The sequence below is a fragment of the Pipistrellus hanaki genome, assembly GCF_964339955.1.
Source record: "Pipistrellus hanaki genome assembly, chromosome: 3".
NCBI classification, from domain to species: Eukaryota; Metazoa; Chordata; class Mammalia; order Chiroptera; family Vespertilionidae; genus Pipistrellus; species Pipistrellus hanaki.
Window position 1 is genome coordinate 13,487,972 of NC_140505.1, and position 15,921 is coordinate 13,503,892.

At 43.6% G+C, this 15,921-nt stretch overlaps 1 protein-coding gene across 5 annotated transcripts in view; it reads right to left on the minus strand.

Annotated features, from left to right (window-relative positions):
• Positions 1 to 15,921, minus strand: part of LOC311619085 (low-density lipoprotein receptor-related protein 2-like) — a 57,384-nt gene that overhangs the window by 15,333 nt on the left and 26,130 nt on the right. For all 5 annotated transcript variants that reach the window (XM_084877025.1, XM_084877026.1, XM_084877023.1 and 2 more), the window contains 14 exons: positions 15,105 to 15,299; positions 13,756 to 13,971; positions 11,925 to 12,163; positions 10,992 to 11,121; positions 10,604 to 10,788; positions 8,196 to 8,382; positions 7,429 to 7,647; positions 6,863 to 7,046; positions 4,239 to 4,440; positions 3,986 to 4,150; positions 3,603 to 3,803; positions 2,297 to 2,846; positions 1,750 to 1,875; positions 564 to 674 (listed from right to left, as the gene is read on the minus strand). In XM_084877025.1, the coding sequence (XP_084733151.1) occupies positions 564 to 674; positions 1,750 to 1,875; positions 2,297 to 2,846; positions 3,603 to 3,803; positions 3,986 to 4,150; positions 4,239 to 4,440; positions 6,863 to 7,046; positions 7,429 to 7,647; positions 8,196 to 8,382; positions 10,604 to 10,788; positions 10,992 to 11,121; positions 11,925 to 12,163; positions 13,756 to 13,971; positions 15,105 to 15,299 (2,910 nt within the window). The remainder of the gene's footprint in view (positions 1 to 563; positions 675 to 1,749; positions 1,876 to 2,296; positions 2,847 to 3,602; positions 3,804 to 3,985; positions 4,151 to 4,238; positions 4,441 to 6,862; positions 7,047 to 7,428; positions 7,648 to 8,195; positions 8,383 to 10,603; positions 10,789 to 10,991; positions 11,122 to 11,924; positions 12,164 to 13,755; positions 13,972 to 15,104; positions 15,300 to 15,921) is intronic.

Below are 15,921 nucleotides of genomic sequence, written 5' to 3' on the forward strand. Positions count from 1 at the left end.
TTCCCTCTCTTTGCCCAGCTCTACCTGCTTCCCTCCCTTATCCCCCGCCCTGCTTGCTTGCTTCTCCACAGCTTCACTCCCTTCTGCAGGCATGGCTTCTTTCTACACTGTCTTCGGTCTTGCTCTGTCCTGGATATGCAAATTAACTGCCATCTTGGTTTGGTTAATTTGCATATCCATCCTGATTGGTTGATGAGTATGACTTGTGGACGTAGCCAAGGTACTATAAATTTGGATGTTTCTCTTTTATTAGCTAGGATAGTTGTCATTAATCTACAATAATAGAACTGAAAATAGAACTCGAGTGTACCAAACTCCAGTCCAATACACTTACCACTACTATGTATCCCAGATAAGTAACAGAACTAGTTATATGTCATAACCAGACAGTATATAACTGCATAAAAATAAGTGAATTGTGTATTTCTATAGGAATTTTCCAGATAAATATTTTAATGAAAAATTTGAAGATATTTCAAGGTAATAATGTCGAAGGGAGCATCCCCTCCATGGGGAAATTCAGTAGACTTCAGTGCTGTTGTAATCATTGGAGAGTCACTTACCCTGTTGAGAAAGTTTACTGTAAACTTTTAAATCCACAATCTTCAGGTCTACTTGGAACCACCGGTTTTCTGCAAGTTCTGCCTTGCTGTACCAAACTTTAGTGATTTGGGCTGAAACAAAAGCCAGCGAACAATTCTTAAAAAAAGTGAAATTGTAAAACAACTCCTTGGGCAAAGAATATTGCTCAGTGTGAAAACTGTCACTTGTTTGCATAAACTCCAGTTGAGTAACAACAGCTTAACAGAAGAGGTATGTATTTTTCTAAATCATGTTTCTGGGAAGAAATTTCAGATAAATAAAAAACATTCTAAGCCTCCCTCTAAAATAAAATCAGGTATTAATAAGCTATATTTAGAACTTTAATATATGCCCAGATATCTAAAGACAGGAAATTAGGATATATGACAGTAAGATGCAGCCCATGCAATTGATGGACAATGATTTTAAACATTGTTCTAGAACATTTCTGCAAATGGCTTCTCTGCAACAAGAGTCACCAGGGGAATCTTAAAATAGATGGCAAGGTCTTCTCACATACCTGATAAATTAACATCTCTGGGGTAGCATCTGACAATTTGTCTTTGAAATTCTGATGTGGCTAGCCCAATTGGTCAATGGACCAGAATTGGAAAATATAAAGAGACACATTTATTTCAAACACATAAACTGTGCATTTTCCAGTTTTAGCAAACCTAGATTCCAGCCAGAAATAATATATTAGAGCACTATGATTTACAACAATCTCTCTGAATATACTAGAAATACCTTGCAAGTGTAAGATGTTCTATATTTCCAACTAGTATTTTCATGTGTATTTTGTCAACTGAAACAGGTACTGTCTTCATTTTACAGGTAAGGTGTTACAGCTACTAGCTACTAACTGACAGAGCAGTTATACAGCCTAGTTCCATTTTCTAGTCTAGTTCTCTCTCTACCATAACAGGTGGCCTCCAAAGCAGAGCGCTTCATATAAGTGCCAGAAATCTCAGGCAGAACTGGTCTACACAAAGAATAACCAAAAAAAGTTAAAGCTCCCTCAAGTCACAGAATCACTGTTTCACATACATTGATATTGTTTGGCTATATCACCAGCAGAGATCAGTCCTAAGCAGTAGCAGATTCGCTTTAGATATCCAGGAGTAAATTCAGATCACAAAGACAATCAGATACAGAATTAAGTCCTACCATCATCAACTGTTGTCCAGAACATCATGTTTTGGCCATATGTAAAGAGGTTAAGGCCATGAATTCCTCTGCGGTCTACTCTGTATCTAGAGCCATCTTGTTGAATACTTTCTATGAGTCCTCTCCCTGAAAGAGAGGTTCAATTTATTTTATTTAGCCCAAACAACTGTGCTCTCTCTCCTTCAACTCTTTTCATCTTGTCTTGCCTCCTGTCCAGGAGGAGACTATCTTCATTCATTCCTGAAGGCAAATTCTTCATTCATTCATTCTACTCTAACAATAATACACAAATATTTGCTCATGCATATTTTTTAAGTTCTCAATTTTATGCCTTCCCAAAGGGGCTATTGCATGACTCTGGGCTGTCATATGCAACTCAGGATGGGGAATGTTTGAATTTGTTTAGAAAGTGATACAGAAATATAAACTCAGATCTAAAAGCTGTTTGAAGTTATTATGCCTGCAGACCAGAAAACTGAACATTTCTACTTTACTCTGGCCAAGGTCCCTCAGACTCCCATTTACGGTGGAGATAATCATTACTTACCGGTATCAGCCCAGTATATTCGGGTCCCTGAATCTGAAAAGGTCAGGCCCACTGGGACCTGGGATTTCTGCCACAGCACCTTCCTCCTGATGCCATCCATGGAGGCACAGTCAATGCTGGAACCATGTCCACCACCATCTTGGGAACCCAGATCCACAAAACACATGATTGCAGTGGGTGGATGGAGCGCAACACTGGTTGGGTGGGACAGATTGTCGCTGAACAAGACAGTGGAATACTGGCCTTTGGATGAAGCTACATTGATATGCGGGTTTTCACTGTCAATCCAATATATGTTTCCACTCAACCAGTCCACAGCAAGGTCGATTACTGTCCCCTTCACAGATAAGATTTTTCTCCAAGAAAGCTTTCCAGATTCTTTGAGCCTCAGTTGCCTGATATCACCATTATCCAACTCTGAAAGGTAGAGTGTCTTTTCCTGGACAAGGTAGTCCACTGATGCCAGCTGGTTCATATTGGTAAAGGGAAGTGCCCTATGTTCTGGCAAAATTGCTTGTCCTAATAAAGCTCCTAGATTTTTCAGATAAATCTATGGGGGGAAAAAAAGTTAAGTGAATGGTACCAGTTGAGTCCAGTCTAATTCATTACCTTGATTTTGTATACATGTTAAATTCATATTAAATACTTAAATTCATATTTCCAAATGTTCTATTTTCTAAAAGCAGACAGCAGTTATTTCTCTCCTTTCCTGGAGCTTCAAGCACTTTAAATTCCTTAAATTTGGGCATTTTGAAGATTTACTCCTCTCTTAAAGGCCCTCTCCTTTAAGTGAGCTTTGACTATTAAGATCTTAAAGAAGCTAAAATCTATCTTACACCCCAAAATTTTGTTTTGTTTTTTAAATGTGAAGTCCTATAGATATTAGAAGTTAGGGGTGACTGGCTTATCACTTACCTTTTATCGCCCTATGGTTTAAGAAAAGTTCCCTCACAAAATGTATTTGCCCCAACCTCCAGGCTAAAATGGAGCCACGCTGTTTGTATTTGGAATCTACATCATTCATTAACCAGGCGTTTGGACAATCTAACAAAATTATCTAAAATGAAATTAAATGAGTCTCACTGTGTTCTGATGCACTAAGCATTTCCTAAAGGATTTTAAGTAGAGCTTGTTCTTATTTCATAGCTGCTTTATTTTGGTCATGATAGCTCCCAGCACACAGTGTATACTAAAAAATAAGTCATGTGTGAAGACTATTCCAACTGTACAGGAAGAATTCAGATAACTCAGTCTGAAACAGAATGTAGTTCAAGCACAGGCACGTGAGGACCCCTGTGGACAATACCTGTATGATAACCGTGGGCATCACGAGGAACAGAAAGGCAGACTCCTTGACAGGGACACAGTTGATGCCATCATCCGCAAGCAGGAGTCCGACTGGGCAATGACAGCTCCCCTTGGATCGTGGGCTCAGAAGGCACAAGTGAGAACATCCAGTGTCCAGGCAAGGATTGGAAGACCTGGGCTGTAGGACTTCATGCATGATCTGGAAGAAAACAGCTAGATGTCACTCTACCTTATTGAATCCTTGAAAATAGCAGATGAATAAATCTTCCTTTTCAATCATTATCGATGGATATGCCACTCCCTTTTGTACTTTGGGCAGTTCACACATGTAGCCTTTTCAGGGAGAACGAGGGGGATACTTTGAAGAGTACAATTATAGACCTTGAGTCCATAAGGCTGTTCAATACGCTTGATGAGGACAGCCCTGCTCTTGCCTGTCATCTTCTCCATACGCTGTACTGTTCTTGTCTTTGTTTCAGACCAGAAGACTTCATCCTCCAATACAGTGACTGAAAAGGGGCTCTTGATCTGTGTTAGCTGCAACATCTAAAATAAAAAAAGGTGAGGTTTCTGGGATGAGTGTGACACAGGCACATGACAGTTCATACAAGTCTAATACCAAAACAACACTTACGCTAATCCCAGTGCCATCTAGATTGGCAGAGCCAATACAGTGAAATTTGTCATCAGCCCAGAATATCTTCCAACTCAACTGGTCAAGAACTATGCTAGTTGGCCAGCCAAGACCTTTATTGATGAGCATTTTTCTCCTGCTACCATCCATTCCAGCTTGTTCTATGTGAGCTTCTCCTCCAATGTCAGACCAGTACATTAACCTATGTGAATAAAAGTCAGCTTTGGGATAAAGTATTACCTCAGAGAAAATAACATCAATTCATCCCTTAAAACAGTGATTTTGAAACCCAATTAATGTTTCTTCAAATGCAAACTTGGTCTATTCCTTAAGCAAAATTGTAAAGTAGTAAAAGGTTTTCTTGATATTTTATGGTGATTGTTTAGCTATCATTTGTAGGGAAAATATCATGACAGTTGAGTAAGAAAACTAGAAATACATTAGTCCCTAAGCCATGGAAAAAATATTTAGGAAAACTGACTATCTTTTGTGGGCTGGAAAGTATGCTAGCTCCATGGGAAGACATGTGCTGCAGACCTTATTCTTAGCCACAAGCCATTAGCTGCATCAAAACTACCTTCATGCCAAAACCATGGATAGAGTGTCGGCCTGTGGACTGAAAGGTCCCAGGTTTGATCCCGGTCAAGGGCATGTACTTTGGTTGCGGGCACATCCCCAGTAGGGGGTGTGCAAGAGGCAGCTGATCGATGATTCTCTCTCATCGATGTTTCTAACTCTCTATCCCTCTCTCTTCCTCTCTGTAAAAAAATCAATAAAATATATTTTAAAAAAAACAAAAACAAAAAACTACCTTCATTTTGCTGAGGTCCATATTAACAGATTCCTGGTTGAAGATGTTGAAAAGGTGAGAAAAACAGGAAGGATACACAATCTGGGTTCCCTTTGAATCCACTGTCTGTCTGATCGCCCCTAATCACCTCTGCCTACCTGCCTGCCTGATTGCCCCCAACTGCCCTCCCCTGCCAGCCTGATCTCACTCCTAATTGCTTGCATCCCAGCGCCAGCCTGATTACCCCTAACTGACTCTGCTTCAGCCCCTGATACCATGGCTTTGTCTGGGAGGAAGTTGGACATCCGGTTGATTCAGTCTAATTAGCATATTACCCTTTTATTAGTATAGATAGCCATCCCAATGAGGGCTTGGCTCTGCCAAGTAGGAAATGTCTCTAAGTTCCTAGAGAAAAGACACTAGATGATGAACCCAGGTTTAATTCCAAAACACAATTATCCTGCCCCAACCCCAAGCACATTATTGTAAATTAAATACTATCTGTAGTTCCATACTCCCTCCCCTGCAATTTTAGAGCCATAAAAATTCTCTACTCAGAGGTATATTTGCTTATTTTGGCAAAAGAAAGTACAGTATAGGTGGGCTGCCAAGTGAGCAACTTACAGCTCACTTTACTGAGATAAAGGACTCTCTCCAGAAGCTTTCAAAATTACTATGTGTATAGTTGATCTAAATCAGAGGTTCCCAAACTTGTTTGTGCCGTAGACCCCTTGCCATGTTTTTCGGTTTTGAGTAGACCCCCTACTTACCTGATATTGATTTTTTTGTAAATTTCTAACTGTAGTGAAGTTTAGTGTTAAAATTTAATAAAAAATAATGTACCTACTTTTCTCCGGCATTCTCAAACAAAATAACACTGATTCACTATAATTTGTATGATAAACTACCAGTTTATATTTTTTAAAATATTTTCTCAGCACTTTCCTATTCAAGATTCAGGAAACGAATGAACGTATTTTTCTCACATTCATATTTATAGAGTGACGAATTGAACACGTTGGTGCAAGTTCGCGAAGCTTTGAGACAAAAATTGGCAAGAATGTTTACTGCGTGTATGCTTGTAACAAGATGATACTGGTATATCATTATGTGCAGGTTTTTACCCTACAACTTACACAATTTTATAAACATATGTAATAAATTTTTTACTTCATAGGTACTTTTATAAATAATTTATATGTTTTTATATTATAAGATAATATGATGTAAGTAAATAGGTACTATCAGTGTATGTTGAGATCCACTATCATGGACCCCCATTTTCATTTCATGGACCCCCCAATTTTTTTTCTGCTGATGTAGACCCCTTGCAGGTTGTCATAGACCCCTGGGGGTCGATATAGACCACTTTGGGAATCACTGATCTAAATCAACATTCTATATAATAAAAGGGTAATATGCAAATTAACCGTCACTCTGTCACAAAGATGGCAGCATTCATAGCCACAAGATGGTGGTGTCCAGTCCTCTCAGCCCTGTCCAAATCCCCCAGTCCCGGGTGGGGGTGGGGGGGTGGTGGCCACTGAGAGCAGGCAGCGTGAGCAGCCTGGAAGAATACTTGCTTCATCACTGTGGCAATGAGGATGAGGCAACCATTCCATCCCAGCCGTGGATGGGCCTTTGGGCCACAGAGAGCTTCTGGGCACTGGGCGCTGAGCAGCCAGGCCCCACAGAAAGCTACTAGTAGAATATAAAGTCAGATAAAGTTTCTTCAATTCACTTGTTCTGTGGTGAGTGAACACAGTCAAAGAAGAACTAAGGATGAATAACACACTTAAAGAACTTGACCAGACACTGTTATGCCTGGACTCACCCATTTAAGGGATCTAAAGCCAAAGACCGAGGCTGATATAAGTGATCATCCAGGACAATAGTGTATTCAGGTTTTCCGCGCCACATAGCAGTCAACTGAATTGCCAAAATCTGCCCAGCTGTGCCATCTGTCCAGTAGAGATTCCTCCCAATCCAATCAACCACCATACAGTCTGCCTTTATTCCTGAAGAGAGGAAACCATTCAATATGTGTACTTAAGTTAAATTATAGCTCTTGCTAGCTTTTAACGCATAGGCATCAGACTAGCATGGCATGTTAATTCATTTTTCAACTGGCATATGCATTTCCATCAAAGCAGTCTTCTTTAAAATGCTCCAAAGTACTGTTTGTAGAGGAAGATGGCCATTGCTTGGATTGATCACTGGCTGATAATGTGGCTTTCTCCCCTGTCTACTGAGATAACAATGCATCTTTCCATTTCAACCAATTAGCAAGCCTTGACCCCTTTTAATTGAGGAGATATAATTAAGCCGATGTTTGGAACGTTAATGGCCACTCAGCTCATTTTCCATGCCATGTGTATGTAGTAAGGGCAAGGGACATACCTTCGACTACAGTCCCTTTCTTCTTTGCGTCCATGCTTATCCACTTAATACTTTCTGCACCAAGCTCTGTCCAGAAGACTTTCTGATCCAGCAAGTCATAGTCAATAGAGGAAATAACCAGGTTCTTGTCTGTAGCTGCCAGAATATCTTCTTTCAAGCTCCTTAATCCATAGAGAAGCAGGTTACCCTGAATGGCCACAAGCAGGATTGGTTCAGCACCTGTTGAATAAGAACTGCTTTCAGTGTGGTTTTAAGGAGTTGGAAGAGTAAACCCCAGCACTGGTTAAGGAATCAGAGGACAAAGTAGTCTTTGCCTCCTCATCGCCAGGGCTGTGATACCAGCTATCTGGCATCTAAGTAGCTTTTCCCTTGATGTAATGGTTGAGCTGATGCCCACATTTGAAGATACTTAGAAATAAAAACATTTATAACTAAATATTTTCGGGTAGGTGGGCAGGAAAGAAGTGCTTGTTAGGACTTCAGACACTTATTCTAGCTTCAGGTAAGGCTGACCCATGGGTACAAGGCCACAGTTATGGTTTTGTTATAATAACGCCTTTTTAGTAGACTCTTTCAAACTCAAATTCAGTCTGAAATAGGAGTTTTAAAAAAGAGTGTTTTAAGATTCTGTTAATCTTGCTCTGAAGACAGACAAAGCTGCCAGGAGCATTTGAGACCTGAGAAAGAGATGTGTATTGGTATTCCTGGAAGATTTAGGACCTTGAAGCTGTGACCCAGACTAAGAGACATTCCCAGCTCCAGTTAACCTGTTGCTTTACAGGTGTGGCCATCAGGCTCCAGCAAGTAGCCAGGGTGACAGGCACAGCGGTAGGAGCCCTCGGTATTGATACAGGTCTGACTGCAAGGCCGACCACCCAACCTCCGGCACTCATCCACATCCTCACAGCTTCCGACACTGCTCTTCAGCTCGAAGCCTTGCTCACAAGCACATATCTGAAAGAGGTTGACGAAAGCATTAAGACTTTTCAAAGACAGTACAACATTGATTTAAAAAGGCTTCCATCTTGCTATAGAAATCACATGGCAATACATTCAATGTCAGCAACTCAAATGCTTCTTAGGACCAACTTTATTTTGTTTTCTTGTGGGATTTTTAAATATATATTTTGTTGATTCTTTACAGAGCAGAAGGAAGAGGGATAGAAAGTTAGAAAGATAGATGAGAGAGAAACATCCATCAGCTGCCTCCTGCACACCTCCTACTGGTGTGCCCACAACCAAGGTACAGAATCAAACCTGGAAACTTTCAGTTCACAGGCCTGGAACCTGGAACCTTTCAGTTCACATGCTCTATTCCAGGGGTCCTCAAACTTTTTAAAGTGGGGGCCAGATCACGGTCCCTCAGAGAGCGGGAGGGCCAGACTATATGAACTACTAATTCCTACTGTAACACCTTGGCTGCGCTCACTGCCCAAAAAACCTGGCGGTCCGGATCAGACTCCTCTGCGGGCCGCATGTGGCCCGAGGGCCGTAGTTTGAAGACCCCTGCTCTATTCACTGAGTCTAACCAGTTAGGGCAGGACCAACTTTATTTTGAATACAGTCACTCTCTTCTTCCTATTAGCCCTGCCACATACCTCACACCCTTGCCACCACCAAGGGTCCTGAGCTAACAAGGTGTCCAAGTTCAGCACAGGACACCTAGACCCCCAGCACAACCAGAAAGTGAAGAGGCATGCAGACCTAACTGAACGGGCTGTCTCCCAATAGAGGTGCTACCATGGACCAGGCAGGAGAACTCCGCTTTCTTCTACTTGCCCATCAGAATCAAGGTCACTATGTTCAGCCAACTAATAATGCTAGATGAGAGCATAGGCAGTTCTTAACTTGAGGGCAGGTCACATTCCATCTGACTCACATGGAAAGGACTTTTGTATGGGTAGGTATGCCTTTTCCCAGCTGCAGCATGAGGGCTGGTTACCTGGCTCTTGGGACAACCACAAAAACGTCTTGCTCACAGCTGGGATGGGAAGGACCGTGGTGGTAGAGTTTGGGGGGACTGGTTGGTAGGTTTGCAGAAATCACCAGACAGGAAAGGAAGGAGACGGGACTCACCAGGAGCCCATAATAACTCAGACACAGGGACACTGGTGAGTGGGTGCCAGGTTTCTTTTCCCATCCTTACAAAGGGTTCAGCATTCTGGAAAAAGGGGCTGTGCATAGATGATTAAAGAATCCGAAGACAAAAGATAATTTTAAAAGGCATTGGGGGTCAGAGAAGCTTCAGCTAAAGAAACTAAAGACTCTTCTCCTTCACTCAGAACCCTGCTTTTATTAACAGAATTTATCCCTAAGGCAAGGTGGAAATAATACACTTCAAATGGTAAGGTATCAAAGGATATTGAAGCATTGTCAGCTTGGGGAATAGTGTACAGCTGTTCAGGTGTTTGGCCAACAGGAGACAATAAAATGCCCTGAGCTGGCCAACACTGGTTTGGCTCAATGGATAGAGCGTTGGCTTGGGGACTGAAAGGTCCTGGGTTCGATTCCGGTCAAGGGCATATACCTTGGTTGTGGGCATATCTCCAGTAGGGGGTGTGCAAGAGGCAGCTGATCAATGTCTATCTCTCATCGATGTTTCTAACTCTCTATCTCTCTCCCTTCCTCTCTGTACAAAATCAATAAAATATATATATATATTTTTAAAAAATGCCCTGAGCTGTCTGGCAGCTAACAATTCTATTCAGGTTTGGGGGAAGTGCCGTTTAGCCCTTGTTGAGTGTCCCCCCGCCCCCCACCCACCCAAGTTCCATCAACCTTTTGACCAAACTCTTGTAATTATTACATGCTGGAATTGGTTTCTGGCAAGTGGGTCAGCACAGCTCTGCCACTAAGACTGCGAGCTTACGGCTGGGACCAGTTTGGCTCAGTGGATAGAGCGTCGGCCTGCAGACTGAAAGGTCCCAGGTTCGATTCCGGTCAAGGGCATGTACCTTGGTTGCGGGCACATCCCAGTAAGGGGTATGCAAGAGGCAACTGATCGATGATTCTCTCTCATCAATGTTTCTAACTCTCTATCCCTCTCTCTTCCTCTCTGTGAAAAATCAATAAAAATATATTTAAAAAAAATAAAGACTGCGAGCTTACGGAGCAGTCAGGGACGACCTTCCCTAGACCAGGTTTGGAGCTGCTGGGAACATACTGGTGCACTCACAGGGCCTTGGGGGGATGGGTAGCAGGTGTGGGAACACTGTGCTTGGCCGCATGCTAACGCCGAGCACTGTCCACCTTCGTCCGAGCCGTCGGCACAGTCCTCCTTCCCGTCACACACCAGGCTGAGGTTGAGGCAGGCAGAGGAGTGGCACTGGAACTCAGAATTCCCGCACTTCTCGGGGGCACCTGCAGAGGACGATGCCCTGCCGTCATGGTCAAACCCACAAACACCCACCCTCCCCTGGCCATGCTTCCGTGTGGGCAGGAGGCCTCCATTCTGGGGAAGGAAGGGTGTCGGGTCCTGCAGCAGGGGGTGGCTGAGCTGCTGTCTCACACCAGCACAAGCGGCTGCCCCCTGCCTCGCCCTTCGGTGGCAGACCCGCACTTACACCCAGCCTCGTCACTGCCGTCCCTGCAGTCACGCTGCCCATCACAGTGCCAGGAGTCCGGCACACACTGGTCGGCACTGGCACAGGACCACTGCCTGGAGCCGCACCGCAGCTCCTCGGGGTGACAGTTCTGTGGAGACAGAGGGGGACGCAGTGATTCTGGCAATCAGCACGCAGGGAGGGGTTCTCAGAGGAAGACACCTGCTTTTAGGAGACAATCCTCAAGGCCCTTGGCAACAAGGCTGGGCAGAGCCTACACACTCAGTGACACGGATTAGGAGAAACTCCGGCTGGAGGTTAGGCAAGGAGCTCACAACTATGAGTGGGAGCGAGAAGAGACGTGTTTTATCAAATTAGAAAGTCTTTATTCAAGAGGCATCAGGAAAGGGGCACTCTGGAAGCTCTCTCCCGGGATTCCTCCCACAGTGCCTAACACACACCCCAGCTCGCTCCTAATTGAATTGGATACTCAGGGCTGGGCAGGATGTGCAAGAGGAAGGGAGGGACCCTGCTGTACCCCAGATCCACACTCAACCCTTCGGACACTACAAGGCATATCTTATACCTATTTTACTGATGAGAAAATACAACATGATGGAGTAAGTACTTTCTTAAGGTCAAGTGCAAGCTGTAGGAGTCAAGCCCAGGCGGCCTCACACGCAGAGTAGGAGCTTTAGTTGCTCCATCGTGACCAGTGACCAGAGCTTCAGAGTGCACCTCTGAGTGGGACACCAAGACCTAACACTTGCCTCTTAGAAAATTTGACTTTCAACAGGAGGATGTTAACACTTTGGACACTTTGTGTAGTTACAAGGCTTTCTGGCCACTTGGTGGACCTCTGTTCTTGTGTTTTCTCTAAGTTTCCTACAGGGAAGCCTGTGTTCCTGTTGTGATGAAAAGTCTATTCTATCTTTCTGGAAGAAGAGCGACTACCTTCTCATCGCTTCCATCTTTGCAGTCTAAGTCGTGGTCACATAGCCACTCTGTCAGCACACATTCTCCACTCCTTGGGCACTTCACCTCCCCCGAGGGGCACTGCTGGGGCCAGGCAGCAGGACAGCCCTCTTCATCCGAGTGGTCCAGGCAGTCTCGGTTCCCATCACAGCGCAGAGAGTAAGATATGCATTGGCCATTCTTGCATCTAAATTCAGATAGGCTGCATTTTTCATGAACTGAAAAACAAAAGCTTTAGGTAAGAACTCAGCAAGATGCAGAAGTGATTTGATGGAACATAAAAGTGGTTTGAAGACTTCCTGGTCTTCTCCTGTCATGTTGGGAACTAAGCCCCAGCAGGTGTTAGGGCAGAGAAGTGGTCTGAGTAGAGGTAGGCGAGACAAGACCTGCTAAACTGGCCCAGAAAAGGCTTCTGTCCTGGAGAATGATGGCAGAGGGACAGGGATGGAAGGACACTGGGATAGGAAGGAAAAGTGGAAGTCTCCTCGGGGACCTTAGTGTCATTCATGAAGAAGAAAAAAATTCCCCCACAATATCCAACACACCCTATAATCTATGTTCTTAGACTTAATTTCTATAGACACAAGTTGCTTGACTTGGTTCAAGAAAAAGGGTCAGTTCCTCAGCAAAACTATAAGTATGTATTAAAAAGTAAATTATACCTTGGATGTCTCCTTCCTTCCTTCCTATGTCTCTTTCCTCCTTATGTTTTTATAAGCCCAAGTGCAGTTAAATCCTCTAGGTACCCAGCTGCCTCCACATCCAAATATATCACCTTACATTACCCACTTTCTTCTACCCTAATCCAACATGTGATTAAGGCCTTTGAAACATGAAATTAAGAAGAATAAATATAAAGATTGTGTATCTCACACAAATGAGGGGAGAAAATGAGATGGCCCATCCCAGGGGAAGATGTAGGACCAAAGTTAAAATCTTCAGGGAGGGTGACTTTATTACAATAAGAAATAATACTTTATTTTGGTAGTAGACTGGATTTCCAGTAATGGAAATCTTGTCTTGGAAAGAGGAAGTTATAGCATGACCTTCAATGTTCCTCTCACTCAGAAACTTTCATCTTAGCCTGATAACTGAATAGTAACTACAATTGATCTTTATTACTTGTGGATTCAGTGTTTGCACATTTACCACCTTGCTTAAATTTACTTGTGAACCCCCAAAAGCAGTACTGCCACACTTCCATGGTCATTTGCTGAGATACAGCAAAGCAACAAAAACAAAAAATAAAAAATTGACTTGTCTGACACATGCATTCCAGCTGAGGTGGAGGAAGGCAACTCTCTATCTTCTGATTTCATTTGTCATACTGTGCATAGGTGTGCTATTTGCAATCACTTTAGGGTCATGATTTTCATATTTTTAAACTTTTTGGTGATTTTGCTCTGATTTTGGTGATAACGTCCCCCAGCAAAGTGCTGAAGTGCAGTCTAGTGTTCCTAAGTGCAAGAAGTCAGTCTTGGTGTGCCTAATGGAGAAATTATGTGTTGGATGAGCTTTGCCCAAGCATGAGATACAGTGCTGATGGCTGTGACTTCAATATGAATGAGCCAACAATGTATATAAAGTTTCCTTTAAACAGAAACATGGGAAACAAAGTTGTATATTGATTGGTTGACCAACATGTGACTGGAGACTTGTAGAAACCACACTCTATTTTTTTCTGAGAGCAATGATTTCATATCCACATATTCAGCATCCACAGCAACTTTATAGAACCTAACTACCAGGAATAAGGAGAATCCACTGAAATATAGCTTAACATATTCCAAGGAAGTTTCCTGGAACTTACAACATCCTTGTTCATCTTCCTTGTCAGAACAGTCTGCGTGGCCATCACACAGCCAGCTCTTAGGGACACAGCGGGTCTTGTTGTCACAACGCACAGAGCAGTGTTCCGTGGGCTTCCAGCAGTCCAGCTCGTCAGACCCATCGGAGCACTGCTGGGCCCCGTCGCAGTGGTGCTTCTCCTCGAGGCACTTGCTTCCATCCAGACACTGGAAGACCCCTTAATGGAAAGGGTCAAGAGCTAGCATCACTCAGCCAAACGGAAGGCTCAAAATTAGAGGAAATCACCCTCATTCTGGATTTTGAAGGGTAAATAGACTGAACTCTATACCTCAGGTGATCCATAAACAAACTTTGATAAAGTGCTCTGGCCAATTAAGTTAGCAAGCCAGCCTGGGCTGCTTAAATATGGCCTCATATTTGTTTCATGATTTTAATGACTACCAAGCCGTCCATTTAGGGCACTATAACTCAGCCTATATTAAGGCAAATATTGGAACACTTGAGCAAATCTGAGGAAGCAAAGAAGCAATGGGAGCTCACAGAATCAGTATTCAAACAGACTATGACTTTTATCTATGATAATTTATCTAGCAAGTATATGCAAATAGACTGAATGGTGGAACAACCGAACAATCAAACAATAGGTCGCTATTACCTACACTGACCATCAGAGGGTGCATGTGGAACATGGCGGGCATCAGCTACAGCAGAATGGTGAAGCAGGTGAGTCGGGGTGCCAGACCAAGGTAGGGCACCAGTCACTGTCATCAGGGCAAGCCTCTGGTGGATACTAAAAATTCTTTGCTCCCACACATTGCGGTCCTGCCTGGCGCTCACACCTGCTGCTAGCACTGACCCTGTTCACACCTGCAGCCAGTGCTGGAGCCACCACTCACACCTGCTGCTGGCTCCTGGCACTGACCCTGATTTATTGGCACCGTCAGTGGGTATGAGCTGCCACTGCCTGCCCTGATCACCCCTCAGGGCTTCTCTACCTCCCCTTGCTCCTGAGGGGTGATCAGGGCAGCCACTGCCACTGGCACCCACTGCTGGCACCAGCCCCAATTGCCCCACCAGTGGATGCAAGCAGGGCCAGCAGCAGTGGGAGCGGGGCTGTTGGCAGAGAGGGGACTGGTGGCTGCGGCAGGTGGAGCCAGGCGGGGGGCATAGAGGATGGGCAGAGATCTGCCCTTGTGCCCTCGGCAGCCTTGCCGCCTACGGTTCCTTTCAAGGTGCACGAATTCATGAACTGGGCCCCTTGTGATTATAATAAACAGCCTGGCAATTCATACCATAGTTTTGTTTAGTGTACCTGCAACAAAACACTGATAAGAGTAGATGATGACAGACCTGGTCTGTTGCACAAATGGGAACAGTTCTCTTCATCGGAGCCATCCTGACAGTCACGCACACCATCACAGAGGTACTCCCGAGAAATGCATTCCTTCCCATTCCGACAGGGAACAGAGGATCGGGTGCAAAGTAGAGGGCGTGGTGAAGGAAGAGTAGGAGAGGTGATTGTGGTTGCTCCTTCAACCCCGGGATCTAGAATAAGCAGTTGCTTCAGCAAGTCAGTCTATTAGACTTTAGCAATGGAGATGGGCTTCTGTTTCCCCTCCTTCAGAAAACCAGGTATGACTGGGTAGGAAGAAAAGTGAAACAGAGCCTAGATCTTTAGATTAAGTGTGGGACATTTGCCCATTATCTATTGGCTTTAAATTTGGACCAATTGTTTTCCACTTTCAGGTCTATTAACTTTAACCTTGATTGTTTTTCACCACCTAATGCTATATTCTGGGAACAAAAAATAAATAAAGTTCTATGATGGGGACTTGTTCTGTTTGGTTCCCTCCTATACCATCTGTGGTCTAGGACAGGAGCCAGTATAACATGGACACTCATTGAAATGTGTAAGTTACACTATGCAAAATTACCACTTCATACTCTTCAGCACCTATCACAGCAACCCAACAGATTTCACAATAGACTAATTAAAATTGGATTTGTTACCAAAAAGGTTAACTCTATTCATTGACACACTTTACCACCTCATAAATATGTTCATGTGCCTAATGCTTCTTATTAAGATCAGGTTAAACCAACCAATGAATCAAAAAGTAAAATAGTTTTTTACTTTTTGATTCATTGGTTGGTTTAACCTGTTTGG